Here is a 23,231-nt window from a genome sequence, read left to right on the forward strand (position 1 = left end):
GCAATAGTATGTAAGGATGTGCTTTTTGGTGCTGAGAAACATAATTGCCTATATAATAAATTATAGCTGCTTGTGACAATATTGCAGTGTAGGCTAGTCTGGGGGCAGTAAGACATTCAGGATGTCTTGAAACAGCATTTGTTACACATCGTTTAGTAAGGTTGAAGTCATATCTAGATTTTTTATATTTAGCAGAAGTATTTTACAGTGGATTAATAAAGGCTTCGAGGAGAGTATTTTAGTTGAGTTACTGTTAGCATGCTAATGTTAGCATGCTAAAACCCTCCAACTTAAGAAATGAAGTCTCTAAATTCCTACTTTTTATTTATTTATTTAATGACAACACACATTAATCAGCATTTTTGTAAATGTACCAGTGTTAACCAGCTGGCAAATTTTCAACTGCAGTCCTTTTAAAGCACCATTGCTATGTCAACATACCATTTTTTTTCCTCATAAATTTACCACTTTATTTTGAACTTAGAAAAGGTATTATATAATTGGTGAATTGTTATTTTGCCTGTCCATGTGGCATTATTAATGTTCAAAATCTCTTTAAGGCAAGTCACTTTTTATTTATTTATTTTTTTTCTGTGTCGGCCATCTTGTTAGGCCCTCAGACACCTATTCAAATCGTTTAAGTAAAGGCACTTGAATTGAGAAATACTAAAATTTCAGTTCAAATTCAAATTTCAGTTCAAATTGCACACATTTTAAATCAGGAATAAAATTTGACAGAAATGGTATCATGAAATGTGCCTCTTTAATTTTTTTAGGCCAAACCACACAAAAATGGCCTTTGGCATTGTTAACACAATACTCTACAGTTCTACAGGAACGTTGTAGCATTTTAGTTAATGGAATGATTTCTCCCATTTATTAAATATATAAGTAGTCAGTCTGTTCCAGTTGTAATGCTTCTTTTGCATGAGAAGAAAAGTAGTTTCAGAAGTAGCTACATTTTGAAACATTCTAAAACAAACTGTTTTTCTTTTTTATAATGTACTGATGAATCATTCACACTTAAACGGGTCGATTTATTTTGCCTGCAATTACATTCTATGTGTTCCAATAAAGCAAACTCCTTCCTGCCATGGAGCTGTGGTTTTAGTGTTGAGGAGAGGCAGGAGTTAAAGAGGATAGAGGATCAGCTGCTGTTCTGCCCGTGCGTGGGATGCTACTGACAGACTGCTAATGAGCCCATTATCGGCTGCAGTCCTCCGCCTGGCTCCTCGGGGGCACCAGTGGATGCTCTGCGTCCCCTCTCAATTGAATTCCATCCCACAGGGGTTGTTTACAATAAATACATTTGCTTGAATTAATCAGGAGGTGGAGAGCCAGACACTTGACTAGGGCTGCCGTTTTACATGGAAACGAGATTGACAGAGCCCACCTTTAGCCCTCGCTGGGCCGCGGTAGGGATACACCAACGCCTGGCCAATATTTGATATAATAAGTTGGTTAGAAGATCGTCTTGTTTGGTTAAGGTTCTTTACTAATGTTTTATGAAGAACCAGATTGGATTGTAGCTATGCTTGAGGCAAAGATGGCACATGAAATGTGGTGTAAACAAAGGTTGTACACTTTCCTGAGCTCATTCACCTTGTATCATGTTTCATGTGATTTACAAAAATGGGATGTTGCTGGATCAACATCTTTTTTGGTTGGCTCCAAGGGGGTGAATTTGATTTCACCTGGTAGAACATGTTCCTGGATCAACATCAACAATATTCCAGTCAGATTTGAGGGATACGTGAGCAGTTAATGTCAAGATTAGACTTAAAACCATGGGGTTTCTACACCATTCTTAGCCACTTATCACTTCCCTTTGATTGTATGGGTCAGTTATGAGAAGGGTTAAGATGTTGATCCAGGAGCATGTCTTGGCAAAATCAAGGTGACCAGCTGTAGGGTTAAGTTCTTTGGTCGACATGATTTTTCCAAGTAGAACGTATTCCTGGATCCATGGCTTTTGTTGGTCCTGAAACAACGTTCCTCTCGAAAGTTCCTAATACCAAATCCAAACCATAAATCTGAAGGAAACTGCTGATATTGAAGAACATTCTTCAAGCCTCTGACCCCTAACCTTAACCTTATCCCTAAAATATGTTCAGTTGATTGGAAGGTTGCAATAAGGATACTAATCCAGGAACATGTCCTACTTGGCGATTCACGGTTACTGGGTTGGGTTAGTGCTTTGATTGAACAAAGCAATTCAATCAATTCATTGCCTGAAAATAGGCAATGTCTTCTGAGACTACCATCAAACTCCACAGGCTTTGGTTCTGAGTTTGGGAAACCCGGGTTTGAAAGGAGGGGGAAATGCATTCCAGGGCATGGATCGGCGAAGACGAGGCCTGTCTGGTGGCAGCTGTTGTCATTAACACCACTTAATTCCTCCGTTGATTGTTGCAGTTCTTCACAGTTTGATTTTTGACACCTCTGCGATGCAGACATCTCCAGTGACTGGTTGGGGACACACTAGGAAATTACAGCGTGTGATTTGACATGCCTCGCTGGTCTAAATGCCTAGTGTTTTGAAGAGACCAATGTTTTTGTATATCACTGATACTCATCGGCCTTATAATGAGTGGCATGGTGGTTATATAATGCGGTAATGTATATGCAAAGTTGAGAAGTTCATTGTCAGAGCTACAGTTACCCACGGCTGTAAACATTTCACACACACACGACAAGACAAATGTTCCACTATCCTTTTCATCAGCAACTCTCAAAGCCGCAGACATATTTTTTCCACCATTACTGATAACTCGTTTGTAGTCTAATCTGGGGTTATCGCACTGAGATCTAAAGGTTTAGGAAGATGAAAAAGTGCTGTTAGTTTTTGCATGCGAGTGCACATGTAGCCTTTTTTCCACTCCACACACACACGTGCGCGCCTGAACTGCACTGCCCAGAGGCTACAGCATGCTGTTCTGAAAGCCTTTCTCTCAGCAGTCTGCTCTAACCACAGCACTGTTGCTTACCTACCGACCACAAGTATCTCGACAGAGCGAAGCAGTTTAACCTTACTGCAAGCTGCAGTTGGACTGACTCACCAAAGAGCAAGAGCACCACTCAGACAAAAACACCGTAGCCTAATAGAGGCAAAACAGCCCACCGCTAACACTAATGCTAACAGCACAGCGTGACACTAGCTAAACTACCTCCACGGCAGCTAAGGCAACTTTCGACGTGGCTAATTTTCAGCTATGATACACCTCATTTGATAATCATGGAGGGGAAATTATATTTTGCTTATTAAGCGGAGACCGTTGACGGATTAGTGTTGACATAACATGAGTTAATTTATTTTCGCTGCCTCTAATGGATCACACAAGAGGTCGTGATCAGACGGTAATTTCGGAGATTTATGGCATCAGGTGTGGAGTGCGTATTTGCATTTTTTTTTATTCAGGGAATTCACAGCGCAGTTATTCCTGCTCATTTAGTGTTAAATTAGCATAGCAACAACAGCCATTCAGGTGAACAGTGATTTTACATTTAGCCTATCACACATAGAAACATATTTATAACTCTAAATGAAAATAAATATACTGTGTTAACCATGCAGTAGTTTCTATTAAAATACTGCTGTTACTGTACAGCTTATAACAGAACGTCGGGTACAGCAACAGCAAAGTCCTAATAAAGAACTCCAAATATCAAATCTTTTTTTTTTTTTTTTTAGTTTATTTTGTTTTGAGTTTTGTTTTGTGTTGCGATGTGTTGTTGTGTTGTTGTGTGTTATGTTGTATTATGTTGTGTTGTGTTTTGTTTTGTTTATTAATAATTTATTTATGTATTGTAGAATTTAACATAAATTTTTTAGATTTAGTTTTTTAGTGCAATTTATGGTTACTCTTGCAAATGTTTTTGATGTATTACATTTTTTATATATAAAAAACGTATATATTTTTATATACATTTTTATGAATATATTACTGTTTTGTAAAGTAAAAAGATGGATCAATTTGTGTGTGATTAATTGATTAATTGCTTAAGTGTGTGAAATTTTAAATTAAAAGGAAAAATTATTCATTTATTTACAAAAAAAAGTATATTTAGTCGTTCAATAAAAGGATTTTTATTAGAGGTCATGCTTCAGTAATATATATTGTTCTCTCTCTCTCTTTTAATGCACTGAAATATTGCTATCTGAGATTCACGTTAGTCCAGGGTGGAGATGAGAAGAGCAGGGGCTTATTTATGAGGCACAAAATGGAGCTGGGTTTGGTTTGTGGCCGGAGCCAGCTCTCTCTAAGACCAGAATCATGAGCAGCCAGCTGCTAAGAAGCCTGAGCAGATTATTAGGGAGAGAGAGAGAGAGAGAGAGCTCACGAGAGGGTGGGGGTCTCCGACAGAGCGATGGAGAGAGAAAATGAAAAGGATGGTGAGATAGTGAAACTCATCAGACAGTCACTGTGTGGTGGGAGGATCAGTATGAGTCCCTCTCTCCTGCTATCTTCTGGAGCTCAGCTGCCAGGGCAGCCCGTGTGAGCGCTTCTCTCAGCAGGCAGGACACCGAGCAGTGAGAGTGGAAAAGATGAAACCAGCCACCTGGAGGGAGGTCAGAGAAACGGCCAGTAACACGCTCTCGCTCGCTCTCTCTCTCCGAAAAACATCTGGAGTTGCTTGCAGCCTCAGCTGCCGTCACAGCGCCAAGACAAAAGAAAAACATGATTCTTTTTTTGATTCTCGCCTTTTTCTGCCCCTACTGTTTCGTTATAAAATAAGCTCTGCTTTGCCAAAGCATTAGTTAAATATACACAATAGAGATGACAGGGCATTTGTCTGGAAGGAAAATGTCCCAGGACCTGTGAAGAATGGGTGCCCAGTAAATTACACTATATGGTACAGTCTGCTAATTGGACTCATAAACAATTGTCCAGGACCTCTTGTTTAAGGAATTAGTTGCTTGGAATGGGTCACAGTGAACAACTAGATGGTCAACTAGCGAGGTCAATTAATGAATCTAGATTTCTTTACATTTTAAATGATATATTAAATTCTGATATATAAAATAATGATCTATCCAAATGTATGTGTGTATATATAATGAACATTAATTAACAAACTGTACAAAGCTGTTAGACAGTTTGTAAAAATATTAATCAAATATTCAACTTTGAAATTACAAATAGGTCCTAGGTTTTTCGTGGCATGATTCTGTAATTTAGCACTTTAAAAATATTTAATAATGACACTATACATAATAAATGGTAGCATTTTACAATATTTATAATACAGTATATATCCCACCAAAAATTCTCTCAGTCGCTGATTGAGCGCTTAAAAAATAGTTTGGTATTGTGTTTCTGTTTTATGTAATAATAATATTATTATAGATAATAATAATTATATAGAATCATTGTAAAACACCTCTTATTTGTCCTTTTTTTATATATAAGTCCTTACTTTTGTGTCCCATTAACCGTTCTCTCAGTCGTTTTACCGTCATGCTTGCGAGCTGAAAAAAACAAAAAAAAACTTGTTTGTTGTCGTGCTTCTGTTATGACTTTCTCTTGTTTGCGATAAAGCACAAGAGACAGTGACAGCCGCCCCGTACCCCCCTCACCCATCCCATCAGCCCCGGTCACAGCCACTGCAGTCTGTAGAAAAAGACCCAACCCCCTTTTTTCCCTCCCCTCCCTTTTCATTGGCCACCTCCTCTGCCAATCACAACCCAGGGGCGGGCCCAGGAGTGAGGGAGCGCTGATGTCAGAGTCACATGGATTCTGGTGTGGTCATGCGAGCGCAGCTGAGTGGCAGAGCTATGCTGGCCAGCTGCTGCTGAAACAGCAGTGGACTGCTTGAGCTAGCACTTGCGATACCGCTCGCCTATGGACCGCCGAGCTTAATGATGTATTTTGTGATTTCAGCTATGAAAGGTAAGAGGAGAAAAGCATGCTGGGGTTGTATATGTCCTTTTTGTAAACTTCCTTTTTTTGCGAGCGAGTCTAGCTGCAAAGGGCTTTATTCATAGTCAGCCAACTCTCTGTTAGAGCATCTCATTCAAAGAGAAAGAGCGAGAGAGACAGTGAGAGAGTGTTGGGGCTTGTGCAAGTGTTTGTTTCAGGGAAATTAAGTTGTGGCATTGTTTTACATTTCAGTTTTGCAAGGAAATTAAGTTAGTGCTTTGATATGAATGGAAAAGTTCTGTTGCTGAAGCAGCTGAATGTCAAAAAAAGAAGAGGCTTTTAGTATGCTGATGACTGATTTTTCTGTTCCTGAGATGCATTAGAAAATAAATGATTTTTAATTCAACATAATACGCACATAATTTGCGCACTCAAAGTTTCAGTTTTAAGTCAAGCTGGTGGTCTCATCAGAAACCGAGATTTTTTTGTGTTGTCGAAGGGAAAAGGTCGAGGAGAGTTTGAGTCGGGACGCAGGATGTGTCCTTTGGGTTGACATCGGTGTGTCGTGTTCCACTGACCTATTTTTTGGGCCGTGAACAACCAGGGTGAGCACCACACCACTATACTGGTGTTGATCCTGCCTCCATAATCCTGTTCACCGCCCCCACCATCACCCCACTATAACACACACATACACACTTACACACATTCATCTGCCGCCCCTAGACTGGATAACCTGCATTCTCACATTCATTTGTTTTCATTTGAAGACTCTTTTTTTACACTTAAAAATACATACACTCCATTAGTGTTCCATGCATCCGTCCCATCACACACAACCCCTCCACTTCTCACACACACACACACACACACACAGCTGTCATTCTGTATTAGGCAAGAGGTGTTGAGAGTGGAAAAAGCAATGGATGTTGGTGTTGAGCCGCGGTAACACCACTCTTCTCCTTCGCACACTCTCCGCGAATCTCCCACTGAAAGCTTTTCAACAGTTCACCTCCACTGCACTCGCAGTTATTGGATTACCACAACACCGCCTCGTGATTGTGGTATCTGTGTGTTGGAGCTCAGTTAAATAGCTAATATTAATGAGTTTTTATGCAGCATCAAAATGCATTGCTAAGCCATATTTATGCATCTATTGCATAAAATATTAATGCAAATTTTCCAACTTGATTTTGCAAAGACGTGCATTGAAGTTTATATTTTGTGAACCTTTTTTCCTTCTTGTTCAGATCTATCTGTGTGTTTGGATTGTTCATACCTTCACAGGCATCTGAATGTGAAAGCGTGTTGTCTGAGTGCTCGTGTGGGTTTAGATTTTTTGCATGCATGCAGCCGTTAGTGTGTGTTTGTGGTATGATCGTGCAAGTGTGTGTGTGTGTGTGTGAGTGTGTATTGTGGAGCTGGAGCAGGTGTATGTGATACCCTCTGACCCCATGTCTCATGTGTGGGTTGTTCTGAAGAGGCTTACAAACTGAAAATAGAGCTCTTGGAGACTGAAGGAATCCATAATCATAGAACCTAAATACATCTACAGGGTGTCTAACTCTTTAATAAAAGATTTTATAATGTTTTAGAGAGGTTGATACTGTCTGCGTGGACTTTTGATGTAATTGTGTATTATTAGAATTTTTTTTTATTGAAAGCACCTTGTATTAAATTTGTAAACTGTTTAATAAAAGATTTCTTGTTGTTTTAGAGAGGTTGGTACTTTTTGCAGTTTGAATTTTTTAGTAGAATTGCTATTCAGTGTTTTCTATTGGAAACAACTATTTTTATGTAATGTCATTTTTTTTAACATTGACAACTTAAAAATCATTAATAGACACTAATTTATTTTATTTTCTAAATAAATTTCTTCATAATGTCTAATTTCAGTCCAGCATCTTTATCAGAGCAGTCGACTGATTGCGACCCTGATTTCGCTGTGAAACCACGTTTCATTCAATTACTAAATGTTTGCTTTGCAAGTCATTTGACAGGCATGTCGTTACAGACCCTAACGCCTCCTTGTTTGGTAATACGATACGGTTATCTGTCTTTTTTCTGATCGTACCCCTCATCCCTCCTTTTTCCTTTCCTCTTTCCCAGCCTCTTAGCCACACACTCTCAAGTACCTAATTACCTGTAATGGAAACATCCCTCTCATTACCCTATGCAAATGAGCTAGCCTGCTCCACACAATTAAGATGAAAACTCCAAATATTAATTACATAATTAAAGAAAGTTGTTTGATGTGCCAAAGACAGAAAAAAACAGGCCTGTTTCATCTGTGTGGTAATTAACCCTTTAATAAGCTATAAAGTATGTTGGAAAAGAGCTGTTTGAAACCTTCTCATATTTTTTTATTTTATTTGCGTGTGATTTGCACGTTCTGAAAAGTACCAGACTAGAATGAACATAAACGCACGTAGACGTTACAAACAAAGTTAAAGCAAATAACATTTGCATGCAAGTGAACGTTAGTGGTTTGCCCTTTCTCTCTCTTTAGTCACAAGGCTAGTAGAGTGTTCTTGACGAGTGTGATTCTCTGGGCACTTCGGTAACACAGCAGAGGTTAACAAGATTGGCTGTAATCCAGTTAGCCACAAAGGACAGAAAGGCAAAGGCAAAATCAGATTAAGGTGAAGTAAAGATGTAGCCCACTAGCTAGGGTTAAAAATAAAGAGTAAGATTACTGGCCAGCAAGGAGTGTTAAGTGGACTATTTCTGCAGCGGCTTCGAGTTTTGCTATGGAGTGGGGTAAGGAGTCACTTGCATGGATATTTAAGTGCTACTTGGTATAGTGTTAATGTTTTTGCATTAAATATTAAGCTTTTGGCGGTTTCAAAACTTCAAAATGTAAAAACCTACCTTTGAAAAAGAATTTATCACACTGTCTTTGAATGCTGTGTTAAAATAAAGAATAGTTGTTATCTTTTCTATACATGTTATGCTGTCGTCTTGTGTAAGTGGCCAATTCTTGGTCAGAATAAGTTTCAAAATAAACCAGACTTTACTGTAATGGGCAAAACGCTATCTATGGAAATATAAGGACTGAAACATACACAAATGTCAGTGTATTGTATTCCAAAATGTGTAAGAAAACACATTTTGGAAGTTTCAAAAGTTTAAAATGTACAAACCCACATTTAAAAAAAAAATGTAATCATGCTGCCCTTTAAAGTCACATTTAAAATAAAATAAATAAATAAATAAATATATATATATATATAGAGAGAGAGAGAGAGAGAGAGAGAGAGAGAGATGCTATTCAGAATGCCCTCTTTCTGTCTAAGTGGTTGGTAGTTTGAAAACCAGAATTTATTCAAATTTTTTTATTTAATTTTTTGAACTAGCTATTTGAATCTAAGGCCTGAAATGTACTTGAATGTTACTGTCTTGAATTCTGAAAAATGTAAGCAATTTAAAATTTGTTGCATTTTCATGGTAGCCACAGGGGGCGCTAATTCAGACTTTCTCTTCTTGTTTGATCACGTTCTTGCAGGTCATTGTTTCATGGCATAGTATCTATCGCCATCGTAAATAATGAAATGTCTACAAAAAGACAGCATTTTCACAGTTGCGTAATTTTGTAGAGTTAATGTTTTGTCAAAATTTTGCACAGCGAGGTTAGTTTTGTATGTCATTGCAGTGTAAAGAATGCTGTGTAATTGACTTTAATCTACTCCAGTCTAGACCTGCCAAAAGACATGACTGGATCAAACCAATGGATTAATCCTGGTGTGTGGAAGTGGGTTTTGGATTGATAAGAGCATATACACAAGCACACACACAGTCTGTCATCGTTTCTCCTTGGAGGTTCAGTGACCATATTCCACCACAACGTGTGAAAGAAACTGAGTGCCACATTTCCACAGGTTATTACAGTGTATGGCATGTGAGAGAGAGAGAGAGAGAGAGACTGTCGGAGTGTGTATATGAGTGTGTGTCAGAACTGTGAAATGCATTACCTGCCAGCTTGGGCACGGTGACTGCTAATGAGATATTGACTGGCCATTGAGAGCATAGATTTTTGATTTAGCTCCTGTGTGTGTGTGTGTGTGTGTGTGTGCATGTTTGTGGTTTATGAGGACACAAATTTGTATAATGACATGGGTATGACAGAGGTATTACAATATGAAGGTGGTTTATGAGGACACTGCCTATGTCTCCGTAATTCAAAAGGCTTAAAAAACATACTAAATGTTTTTTTTGAAAATCTAAAAATGCACAAAGTCTCCTGTGAGGGCTAAGTTTAGGTGTAGGGTTGGTGTAGGGCAATAGCACACACAGTTTGTTCAGTATAAAAACCATTACGCCTATGGAGAGTCCCCATAAACCACAACAACCAACGTGTGTGTGTGTGTGTGTGTGTGTTTGAAAAAACAAGCATCCAGACAGTCTGAAGATGGTGAGAGAAAGTGGAGAGGATGAATGAGTGAAATCAAAAGAGAGCAGAAAGAGAGAGAGTTTCTTTGAAGAATTGTATTCTGGCACTTCTCCTGGTTACCCATGCCATGCACGGACACACCCATCCTCACGCTACATCTGAGCCCTGGCGCCTCGGACAGTTTGGCATGAGTCCCATGTGCCAGTCTCGACTCACCCTCTTGGCAGACAAAACAATCTCCACTCCAAAGAAAAAAGATCCTTGTCACATCAGATGCTTCTGTCTCCGCTCATTCAAACCTGCGCTAATTTTATCCCCTTAGACTGTAAGTCAACATGAAACAAATATCGACTCTATTTACTTTCTTAATGCATGTTATCATGACTGATTCATCATAGAAAAAAATCTTTCTAAATTGTCAAAAAATGTTACTTTCCACCTTTTTTGAAACAACTTTTTAATGTCAGCTGACGTAATCAAGGCCACTTAAAAGAACATCTCAGGTTCAGTGCAAGTTCAGTTCATTCAGCAGCATTTGTGGCACATTGTGTATGACTAGAAATGTAACACATCTGTTGTTTTCATCCCTCAAAAAAAATGAAGGTTTAATAAAGATAGATATTTCTCTTATGCCATAAATCTTTAGGATATTAATTAAAGATCATGTTTGAAGATATTATTTAGTAAATGTCCTACCATAAATATATCAAGACTCAATTTGATTAGTAATATGCATGGCTAAGAACTTCAGTTGGACAACTTTAAAGGCTTTTGATTGTCTAAAAACTTTAATTGTCCTATCCTAACAAACATTGACCCTAATGACTGGTTTTGCGTCCAGGGTCATATTTATGTATTGGCTCCATTCTCTTCCATATTAAGTGGCTCACTGTAAACCAGATTTTGTGAGAAGAAGTGAAAATAATTTTTTGTGGTAATCACAATTATGCAACAAGTTCTGTTTACTTAGCCCAACCTGTCATAAACCCAGAGTAAGTTTCAATAGCAGGTGCCAGTAATCCAATCAATTCCTGACAGATAAATCAAGTCCCATCCTTTATTTTTGTCTTGCCAAATACCCCAATTCACTCAGAAATGTCATAAGTAATTGGGTTGCGAATGTTGTTTCATGTTGACTGAACACTTGAATCTAGAAGGTCTACTGATTATTTAACCATTTTCTGTACATTTTGTGAGGCATCCGGCATTGTTTTTTATGTTCGAGAGATTTGACTGTTCAGAGGGATAGTCGTCTCACGCCTTCGGAGTAATTTCCTACATTGACTCCACGTTAAGAGCACAGTCATAAGGAATCCTTTGATGTCTCAGGCTGTCAGAATGTATTTCAGGCCTGCCAAAATTCTCTTTCTCACAGTACTTCACTGATAACACATTCACCACAGGTCCAGCTGCACCTACACACACACACACACACACACACACACCGATTGTGCTTGCATGAAACGCACACATGCACAAATTCTCTGTGCTCTCAAACACAGAGTAGGGTGAAAGATGATTATTCTCACACTCAAATGCAGTTAGAAAAAGAAGAGTAAGAGATTGGTTTCATTTGAAGACAAGGAGAAAGAGGAAGTGGATAGACAGAATGCACAAGAACAAGAGTAGGTTTCCCAGACAAACAGTGGTGGAAGGTTGTACACATTGCCTCATTTGTCTTCAAAAAGTCCCTGGGAGCAGAGTAGACACGGTCCACCAGGTCAGGGTTTACTGAAGCTTCTGAGATTCAGATGAGGCTTTTACTCCAAGCCAAGATTAGTTAGGTGTACCTTGGGTGTAACCTATTAACCCAGCGGATGCAGATACATGCAGATGTAATTGTACTGGACATATTTTGTCTGTGTATGCTAGTCTCCGCCAAGCACTCCTTCAGGTGCAGATGCCAATGAGATTATTGTGTGAGACCTCTTTGCTCTTTACTCTCATTCACACGGGCTGAATGTGGCAAACCACAGCAGTGATTGAAGGTGCTCCTAGTCGCACCGGGCTTTTCTTGCACAACTTCAATTCCAAGCACATTGTTTTGCCCCTTCAGTTTTTTTTTTTGTTTTTTTGTTTTTTTGCGGGGGGTGTCTTTTTCTCCTTATCATTTTTTTGCCCCTCCTTCCTCCTTTTGAGCGCTCCTCTGAGAGCCGTCCACTAACCTTTTGAAGTTGCATCAAAGAGGAAATGGTGGAAAAAGCATTATCGATTTTGCGTTTTGTCAGACTCAAATATAAAAGAATGGAGATGCATGCAACAGAAACTCAGGATCGGGGTCTGGATTGCTTTCCCCGTTCTTTGGCCCTGAACGGGAGAGCAAGAAACCCCTCTGACTACGCCACCCTGCCTCCTGGAGTTCCCAGGAGCCATACTCCTCAAACCCATGCTTTTGTGCTATTAATCCCTGGGTAAATCAAATCCTTTTAGACAGACAAACCTGCTCTTTCTACCCTGAAGATGTCAAATCTCTTATCCCAACTCCATCGGACCGGTATCATCTTTCCTGTGAGCTCACAGACTTGACCCGCTTTCTCCGACAAGAGTCGGAAAGGGTTGCAGAGGGTTTACTGGTAATCAAATCTGCACTGCAGGCATGCATGAAGGAGTGTAGTTGTTTGTGTTTGGAGAGAGTGAGCGATTGAGAGAAAGAGGGTGACCCAGGGGGGAGGTAGATGAGATCTGATTGTCTCTCTTTCTCCTCACTCTGCGGTGACCCTGCTGTGACATAAGCAGAGACCTCTGGGGCTTGTCTCAAGTCATTCCTAACCCACAGAGCCTGATCCAGGAGCGGGTTTGTCTCGATTTTGTTATTGTTGCTCCGAAGGTAACTATTTGAGCCTCTGCTGCCGATCCCATATCAGAACTCTGCTGAACAGACTTGGATAATATTTCAACTCTATGTGCGAGACTCTATCTGTTTTGTATTGTCGTCAAGTTATACGGTGTGTCGATGGTCATTTATTCTGCAGGTTTAACACTCAGTTTAAACAAGAAGGATCCTCAGTGGTATCAGAGAGATAATGCAGGTCTATTCTTAGAGCTTTTCTCTATTTTCTTTCACATTACAATGACGATCTAAAACTTTTAAAGTGTGAGTATCTTTCATACGCACATCAAGCGGTTTTCCAAGTACTTGAGGACATAAATGTATGATTTGGAATTCAGGTATCAGTCAGGTAACTTGAAACGTACAGAAAAGGAATGACATATCAAAAAAGAGGCCTCACTTTTGGTTCACAGCGAGGAGCAGGGTGCTACGGAGTGCATACTTGAGAGGCCAGGGAGTTCATCCTCCCTTCTTCACCATGGATATCAGCTTTAATGTTCTCAAGAATGGCAGGAGAGAGAGGAGCAAAATGTGGGAGTATCCTTCTGAATTTTTATGAGATTAGGGAAAAGGACTGATAGAGAGAGAGGGAGAAAGAGCGGGAGGAAGGCAGAACAATAGAAGCAGCTTCAAGTGGGAGGCTTGATTGCGGAAGGGAGATGAGCAACATTGAGTTGATTTAGAGGAGTTCCTGCCGGGGCCATCGAAGGTCCCGCTGTTTCATTCTTATCCATTATGTTTATTCCTGATCAAGCACCTGTACTCACTCAAATATGAAAACAATTGATAGAGAAATGGCACCCCAGACCACTAGGTGGCAGTGTGACAGATGCAGAATACTAAAGTACTTTTTTGCAGATTTTTTGGGAAGTAAACTGGCGAGGTACAACTTGTTGCAGATGCTTTCACACTGAAAGCGATTTGTATAGACAAGGTGAACAGACCTTGTTCATGATTCGTAGGGAGTTGACATGACAGTCGCAGTTAATACTTATACAGGAGTATGAACACCTAATGGCATCCAGAGACTTGCCGTTTAACTGCAGTCTGTGTGAACCAGGTACAGCTTTCATATAGAAACACGACTTCAGTTATATCACAAGAAACATTGGCATGTCGTCTTCTAAAAGTCTGCATGCAGTCTAAGCGTGAAATTGTATCTCAAGGTTACTTTGATTAGGCCTGCTGTGTTCTAAACAAACCACATGGCATGAATTTAATTCTTCACAACAACAAAGCCAACCATTCTCAGCCCCACCGACCTCTGAAATGTGTTATATATGCACATATATTTCTTAGAAAATAAGTAATGCCTCCGTTTTAATGATGAAGATGAAAGGATTTTCTCCATTATTTAAAGCATATAATAAAATCACCAGAGCTTTCCTGACGTTTTTGATAGAAACCCAAGCAAATGGCAGTATTAGCATGTCCTCAACCAAATTCATAACTCGTTCCTTATAACGTATCACAACAAAATCAATTAGAAGCAATAGCTTTGCTAGTCAGAACAGAGCACTGACATTTGAGATGACAGGAATTGTTTGCCCGTTAGAGTCCCGTGGGGTGATGGTAGGGGTTTCTGTTTGCTCTGTAGCAATGCATGGGTGTACCGCAGTAGGGAAGAGGGACTGTGGAGAGGCCCTTGACCTGCGCCAGAGTGAAACCCAGAGCCCCTACCGTTTAAACAGACAGTCTGATTACTGATTAGGAGCTCATTCCCTGTTGTGCGGAGCAGTTTGCATGTCAGCATCCATTCTACCCAACACTGCACTGATTAAGAATGAGTTGCCAAAGACGATGAAGCCTGGACCGACTGTCGCTGTGTCTCTTTTGTTTTCTCACTGTTTGCTCCATTTTTGCTCTCTTAAAGAAACAGTTTAATCACAATTGAAAGTTATGTTATCACTTCTATCTATCTTTCTTTTATGCGTATTTTATGTATAATATATTGAATTACTTTATATGATATTGAATTACTTTATATGATATAATACAATAAAAGTTTATTTTTAACATTTATTGTACCTTTGTGTATATTTTTTTTAACTATACCTCTATCAGAGATTACATTTAGTGCTGATGTTCACCCAGAGTCCACTCTGGAGAGTCAGTAGTGTTTTGTTGTTTTGAAGGCTTTTTTTTTCTCCTCTCTTACCCCATCTCTCTTCTTTTGTTGTTCCCCTGGGCTCCTTGTTTCTGGATGAGAGCTCTCCCTCTGCTGAGCACAGGTTCTTGTCTGTTCTTCCTCTCTCTCTGCCTCCTTTTTTCTTTCTTTTCCTCTGTCTGGAAGTGCACTGTGAAGCTGTCCATCCCGAACAAGAGCCGCATCAGCACAGAGGCAGGTAGCTCAGAATCCACATTTCTGTCTGTCTTATTGGCCCAATCCCCAAAAAAACTGTGACATCCTAATACACACCAAAAAATTTGTTTAGACAATAAGGAATAACATTTTAGTAAGTACAGTGACAGATTTTGTACCATTTTTTTTTTGGAGAGTGTGTGTTTTATGCTTTAAGGACCCCTAGTTGAAAATCCTGCCTACTTGTGGAACTTGTTGGAAACAAGGTTAGAATTGGATTTTCTGTCACATACACCAAAACAAGAATCACCCCAAAAATCTTTCTCACTCTCTACTTTTCCTCCTTAATAGATCACAACCACCACCTTTATTTCCATGCAGTGACTGGTCATTACACAGCAGCAGTCATCTGCTCTTCTTACTCTGGAGTTACTCTTTATGTTTTTTGTTTTATTTTCGTCAGTAGTTTCGAGGGACTAGAACAGCGATGATAGCATTAATTCGTTGCATATGTCGACTGAAGGACACAACACGCTCATCCACAGAGAGCCTTTTGAATCACTATCACAGCCTCTCAGACCAGCACTCGTCTTAAGAGTGTCACTCTATGAATACCATCACTCTGTTACCAGTTACACAATGTGGGCGGCTGTGAATTATGGTGTCTTGTCTTAGCAGAGAGTGAAATCTCTTTCCAGACAGAGACTGACTGCAATATGCGGGCTTTAAAAAAATATATGGCTCACGCTTTGTCACGATTCTACATTATATTTAATTTCAAGCAGGGCTTGAATTTTGGTGCAGGTATTGTGCATAATTTTACTAATTCCCACAGATTTCATGCTTATATGTGGCAAAAATTTAAGTGCTCGGGACAGTTGGTGGAATTTATCATTTGCAAGTCTTGCCAATTTAAACATATAAACAGCTTGTGAGTACCAAATTGAGTTCTCTTTTTTTGCAGCTTATTGTTTGTAAATAATTAAATACACACAAAATTATGTAAAAATACCCATCTTGGTGAGTATTAACATAAACACAGTTGGTGAAATTTCAAGTGAATGTAAACTGTAGAGAAAGAAAATGCATGGGTGTCAGTATATTGGGGCAGTTGTGGCCTAATGGATAGAGAGTCGGACTTGTAACCCAAAATTTGCAGGTTCGAGCCTCAGGTCCGGCAGGAATTGTCGATGGGGGGGGAGTGAATAACCTATTCAAATAAGCTCTCTCCACCTTCAATACCACGACTGAGGTGAGATCCTTGAGCAAGGCACCTAACCCCCAGCTGCTCCCCGGGCACCGCAGCATTGGCTGCCCACTGCTTCGGGTGTGTGCTCATGGTGTGTGTGTGTGTGTTCGGTACTGTGTGTGTGCACTTGGATAGGTTAAATGCAGAGCACAAATTCCGAGTATAGGTCACCATACTTGGCCACACGTCACTTCACTTTCACTTGTTATATTGGATCCATGCATTAGGTCTTAAAGTGACAGCAGCCTAATATCCTTTCTTTAAATCCTTTAATCAAACAACAAATGAAAAAATCACAACTTTTTACTGAATAACTTTAATTGTAAGGATTCACCTATATTTATTTATTTATTCATTCAGTGAAGACTATCCAGAGTTAATTTATTGCTTTATTCATTTTCTATATTCTATATTTGAATATTTGAATAGGTCTAATATTACTGTTAGATCTACTTGAAAAAATTATTTCATTTGTATCTTTATTCTATTGTATTTATTTGTGCTATTGCACATTTCTTCATTTTTTTTATTACAGACTGTTTACTTAAACACTTAAAATCAATTGAGAGTTTGAAATCAAGCTTCCTTTTGTTTTCTTTGTGTCCCAACTCCCCCTCAAATAAAAAAAATCCCCATGTTTTACTTTGCTTAAAAGACGATAAAAGTGGCACCGTTTGCCCCAATCTCCCCTGTATTGTAGCAAAAAAGTCTCTGTGCGAGACAATCAAGCTGTAATTTTGATTTTGTACATTAAAAAAGTTATGAAATGTACAAACAGATAGACCGCTGCGAGGATGAGAGACAAAACATGCCCTTACGTGAGACTGTGCAACCACACTGTCTCAGATACTCGCACACAGACAGCAGAGACACGAGGAGATTTGTTTTGCGAGATGCGTGAGAGATGTTGTGAGGAAGATGTGTGCTTGTTGCTTTTGTGTAGGTGGTTGCTGATATGTGGTTCGTGTGTGTGTTTCTGTATGGAGACCACAGAGAAAGATAGAAAAGGGTAAAGAAATTAAACATTTGTGCACTGTGTTCGTATGTGTGGGTGGGTTTGTTTGCCTGATCTCATCTCAACAGCAGTTTTTGTGCTTTTAACAGTTTACGTTTTACAAGTAAAAGGCAAAAGGAAACAGGCACCAAAATCTGCATACGCACAAATGTCTTTGTTATAAAACGCATTTTCTCCCAGCGCCTGGCGTCTAAACCGGTATTAACGCATGTGAGAGGAAAACAGGAGCTCATTGAAGCTCATTACAGTGATGTGTTACAAACATCCCAGAGATTAACCAGATCAGCGGCTGAGCGTCCTTAACATCAGCTGCTGTATGTTCTTTGCCGCTACGATCGAATCTCATGGCTACTCTAGCACGAGACTCCAGCTAGCTTTAATTACGAACTGAAATTGTAAACAAAGCCGTTGATGAGAGGAGTGTGAAAATGCGCTGGGAGACGTTAGCACAATAATGGGCACCCAGCCCGGTCGAGGAGTCTCATTTTTTGATCTTTGACATATTTCATAGGCATTGATTAGACCGAGCCTTTGATCTGTTGTGGGATACGTTGTTGCTTGGTTTAGAGGTTTAGGGAGTTTCGTAATTTATACAAAAGGGATTTACGTGTATGTGTGTGTGTTTGTGTTTTCGCTCTTTCCCAAGCTTGAGCAACCTTAAGTAAACAGTGCGTGCTATTGTGTTCGTTTATGGCGCGCCTCTCATTAGCGATCCCTGCGGTAATTATCAGGCTGATAGTGAAAATATTCTCTTCCTTATATTCTCTCATACACAGACAGACTGCGAGCCGGCACTGCATTATTGATCAATTCCAGCTGAAATCAATCGAGTCCTGCACATCTTTTAAATCTAAAGACAGAGGGACTGTGTGAGCGCGATGAATTCTTAAACACTTCTCGGGACAGTTTTACCCTCGTTTTTTAAGCGCAGAATATAAAAATGTCATCACAGTGTCCTTGAGAGGCAGGTTAACAGTGGAACTCATACAGTGAAGCCAATGAAGCATAGTTCTGTTATGGGCCGCAGGGTAGGACTCCAAATCGACCTGAATATTTAGCTGAAACAGCTAGTTGGTAAAAAAATGCTTTACCCCACCCCAAAAAGAGAATGATGACTGAAACTTTGTGGTATTAGATGAACGTTATATGTAAAAAAAATATATATATATATATATTTAAGTATATATGTATAACACTTTTATATATATATAGTATGTATATAGAGCTCTATGGTTCTCTGGGTTTGCATCAGGTTTGGATTGGTAATTAATTAAAATTGCATGACATATATTTTTATTATATTATAAATTTCAATTTATATTTATAGAAAAATCCTTTATTAGTTAGTTCTTAGTATTTTATTTTAACCAGTTGGGTCACAAGGTCTCAATTGTGAGCCAGATTTAGGCTTCATTTTAAAGTCTTTACAGAACTCTAAAGCTTTTTTACTCAATACTGGTCCTGAAGTACCAAAGCACTGCACATTTTGGATTTAATATATCTTGTTTATTTATTAAGCTCATTAGCGGAGAGTACAAGACCTGAAATGAGAAGAATAGTAAGAACCGCCCTATTTCTGGGCATTATTGATTCAATGTTTATTTATGCAATGATTATTTAAATTAAAACATAGTTACTTGGTCTCATTAAGTTCAAAGTTTTATTTTAGATCTGCACAGGCCGTTGATATATTTGGGACCACTGGTATTCAATTTCATATGACTGGTTGCTTTTAATAGTGTATTATATTTTCCAGTCAGATAATATGACTGGCATGTTTGTAAGACTGCCTCATTGATTTTGATATCATAATAGCACAACCCCCAAACAAATACATTGAGTAAATCATGCAAAGATATGAGGGGTTTACTTTTCAACCTATCAAAAAAAGGTAAAAAGATTAATTTCAGCCCAGAGCTCCCATTATGCAGGAAACAAATTGAGATTTATGGAATTAGTGCATATGCGGCATGTATCGAGATCTATTTTTGGTGCACAGAGCATTGCTGTGTAAAATATGATTGGATGTGGGAACGTTCCCAGAGTGTTGGCGGAGCAGCCAGTGAGTCTTTGAGATGGGATTAGTTGTAGAATAGTGGCATTGATTGCTCACCGTATTTCCCCTCTGTGCCTGGCTTTTGTTGTCTAAATACAGTTCGGATGTGCCCTCGCTCTTGTGGTGGGTGGCTCGCTCTGCTCAAGGTCGTTTGGGATGGTAGCACTCCATTAATAACGCCTGTGAATCTACCACATTTGTCTCCACCCCCATCTGGCACAGCCCCACCAACTGCAACCACTTCCGTCCCTCCCAGAGGATGGCATGAAGCGAACCCACATTATTTGAGAATTTGTAAAGCAGTTCTTCCAGTTGCTCTTTCACAGCTTCAGAAGATCCCATTCTCTTGCGTTTGAAGGACAGATGTGAATGAGCAACCCCGTACATACGTGAGCGTATGTTGTCTACATCACAACATGCTACAGTTGTCTACCAGATTCTCTGAGTGCAGTGAGGACGTGAGCATTGGACCTAGCGGGTAATTCCCTGTTTGCTGCACAGCCCAGCAGCTCTACTACAGGGATGCAATTATCACAGTCCCAGACGCTTGCTGCAACCACATGACAAGGTGCTACTAGAGGAACCATCAAAGCCTGATTTTAAATGATGCATTTAATTATGTAAAACGGGAATTTGCATGTGTGTAGAGTGTTGGAGAGCTTGTGTGTGCGTTTGTACTTGCGTTTGATAGCTTGTTGAGGGGTAAGGTGAAATGATCGTAGCTGTGTGTGGTATCCAGTGCACAGCAGGCTAGCAAACAGACAAGTTTGTGTAGTAAAGGTGTGTGTATATGTGTATGTGTGTTCATTCAGCGATGGTAACAGGAAAGAGAGAGATGCACCCTCTCCACGCAAACTCTCCAAACAACAGATCTGTATTGCTCTGCCTCTAATAGCAGGAGGCCTACCCCTATAAACCCACAAGTCATGCATCTTACACTGTCTCACTCTATTTTTCTCCCTCCTGCCTTACTAGAGCTTAAATTAGCTCAAATAAACAGTAGTATTTGTGTATTACATCATCAGAAATTGTACAATTTAACACTTAAATCAGACCTGAGAGCTGCAGTGTTCAAAGCCATATCTGATTACTTTAGTTACTTCAGTTTACATTACATTCAATTTCTAACCTCTACACAGTTATTTAATCTGTAATTGATACGCATTGGAATTGACATTTCGGCTTACGAAGCCAATTGACTCAGACTACGGCTAGGCAATGTTTCTGCTTAGCTTCCACACCACACACATTCTCAGATTAACATGATAAAGAGGGCCCTGACTGGACAGGTACCTGGGGTCCAGAGGTGCAAGGTTATCGTGCAAATCAGAATCCTGTTACCCTTCATTTCCTCCACCGACCGGGACGAACAGAATTAAGAATTTCAATGCCAGCGCGTGGCTGCCCTAGCTAGAAAGAGCATGTGAATCCAAATAGCATGGTTAAATTTTCATAAGAATTGCGGAGAGCTGCACAAACTCAGCACTATCTTTCCATTTGCCTACACTGGAGGGCCACGGAAAGGGAAAGGGAGAGAATGCAGACCTTACAGTGGGGTTAAACAAGCCAGGCTTAAGGAAGAACATTTTGTTTGACAGGTCCAAAGCAGGTGGTAATGAAATTCACTGACCCCACATGACGATTTGTACTACTTGGATCCACTACCTTGATATAATCTTAAACAGGGACTGTCTGTACAGAATGGCACTACATTAAACCATGTTGTTGCGGTCGGTAGGTATAGAATCAGATTGAATTCAGGCTCAAATCTCAGTTCCAGTCCAGCAAAAGTGAATCTGCCTAATGCCGATACTGAAAACACTCTTGATCCTAGAGAAGGTTCGGGAGAAAGAGATCTTAAACCGCAAGGCAAGGATTCCTTTCAGTAATCCACACTGGCTACTGCCTCAGGCTCTGCTCTCTATTGGGGCCTGTGTGTGTGTGATGGCTTGGTTTGGACAGGTCCTTCAGAGAGAGAAAGGGATGGGGCAGCGGAGAGCTCCAATGTTAGCACACAGTATGCTGGATAGAGCATTATGTAATCATGCCTTATCAAGACCCACCGCCTGCATGGGCAGAAACACACAGGACTCTCTAGCTCTATCTTCCTCTTTTCCTCACAGTCACACACACACATAGAGATACACACTCACCTCCCACTGCCTACTGAGAGAACGCAAGCCTTCATTAGCTGGGCTAAATATCCCTGCTTTCTGCAATCTCCATCATTTTTGGCCTTCGGGTACTGGGATAATTACCTGCTCTCATTTCCCCTCCCTCTGGCCAGTGGGGAAGAGTCCTGCGTTGCATTAGTTTGCATTAAATATTTATCGGCATACTGCACATTTTCCCATCCCGTCAGCCGCCTCGAAGCCTTGACGGACAGCTGTCTTGCCTTGATGTTTTCGCCACAAGTCGCACCGCCTTTATCCAGCTGTCACCAAGAACGAACGTGTTAAACAAAGCATGCAACGGGTGAATAGGGTATTCTCTGTTTTTGGAGGGAAGAGTTGGCGGGAATTCTGGGGGAACACAGAACGTTTATGTGTGGGAGTGATAGTAGATAGAGAAAGCATCATTCCTCTCAGGCCTGGCTGGCATGCTGTCCTTTGTGTGTTTAATTTTGTCTGCATGCAATGCATGCCAGTATGGGAACACACTTGAAAAATACATTATAATAATCACCAATGGCAATCTCTAATAGCCAGCCAGCTGCTAATAGTGAGCGCTAAAAGCCCAGCTGTGCGGTGTATGAAAATACAGATCTTTCTTAAAGCAGGTAAGCAGATCCCATCAGAGGGGTGAGATTCAAATTTCAGCGAACTCAATAGCTTGCTGAGGTTTGTTTGTTTTAGAACTAACTAAACACAACTCAATTATCTCATCAGAGTTTTGGGTGTCCTTGAAAATCACAGCCAGGAACACTCTGGTCACGTCTAAATGGTTAACCATGTTCTGCAAAATCCTCAGCAGATTCAAATTAGCTTCAACCAAGAATAAAGGTAGGGTACTGCAGGACAGGTAAGGAATTATATTACTCTTTCAGAAAAGCAATTGGATTGAAAGAAACAAGCCCCCTTCATAACGCTACTTTAAAAGAGTAAGCCTAAGACCGGTATCTTCAGGGGACTTGTTTACAGCCAGAAGATGATTCACTTCAGTGGCCTTCTTTAATTAGAACTGAAATGACTGGTTGGTTGATCAGAGGCGTCAGTTTAAGTCGGGATTTGAAGACTATGTCTCTAAGCCCCATCAGTGGCTCTTGTAGCAGATCCATGGGGAACATGGACAATGATGGAAGCACCTTTAATACACGATGGAACCAAGTGCCCTTGATGGACCATCCTCTGATTTCAGGGTTTAAAGAAAGGGATTTCACATAACTGAAGTCTGTCAGGGGAATGATGCTGAACAAAAATCTTAATTTCTTTTTTGAGAGACACCTAGCATCAAGAGCACAGAAAGGGAGTCTTCAAAGATTAAATCACAAACTTTATGGCTGTTTTTCATACCTTTGTTGAATTGAAA

At 40.0% G+C, this 23,231-nt stretch overlaps 1 protein-coding gene across 2 annotated transcripts in view; it reads left to right on the forward strand.

Annotated features, from left to right (window-relative positions):
* roraa (RAR-related orphan receptor A, paralog a) overlaps positions 1-23,231 on the forward strand; it is a 303,658-nt gene that overhangs the window by 239,015 nt on the left and 41,412 nt on the right. The window contains exon 1 of one of the 2 annotated variants that reach the window (XM_079412253.1): positions 5,730-5,891. The exons of the other annotated variant lie outside the window; for it this stretch is intronic. Coding sequence (XP_079268379.1) covers positions 5,861-5,891 — 31 coding nt within the window. The 5' untranslated portion in view covers positions 5,730-5,860. Of the gene's footprint in view, positions 1-5,729; positions 5,892-23,231 lie in introns of those variants that run through there. 2 annotated transcript variants of the gene reach the window in all.

The sequence above is a fragment of the Barbus barbus genome (assembly GCF_936440315.1).
Source record: "Barbus barbus genome assembly, chromosome: 48".
Lineage (NCBI taxonomy): Eukaryota > Metazoa > Chordata > Actinopteri > Cypriniformes > Cyprinidae > Barbus > Barbus barbus.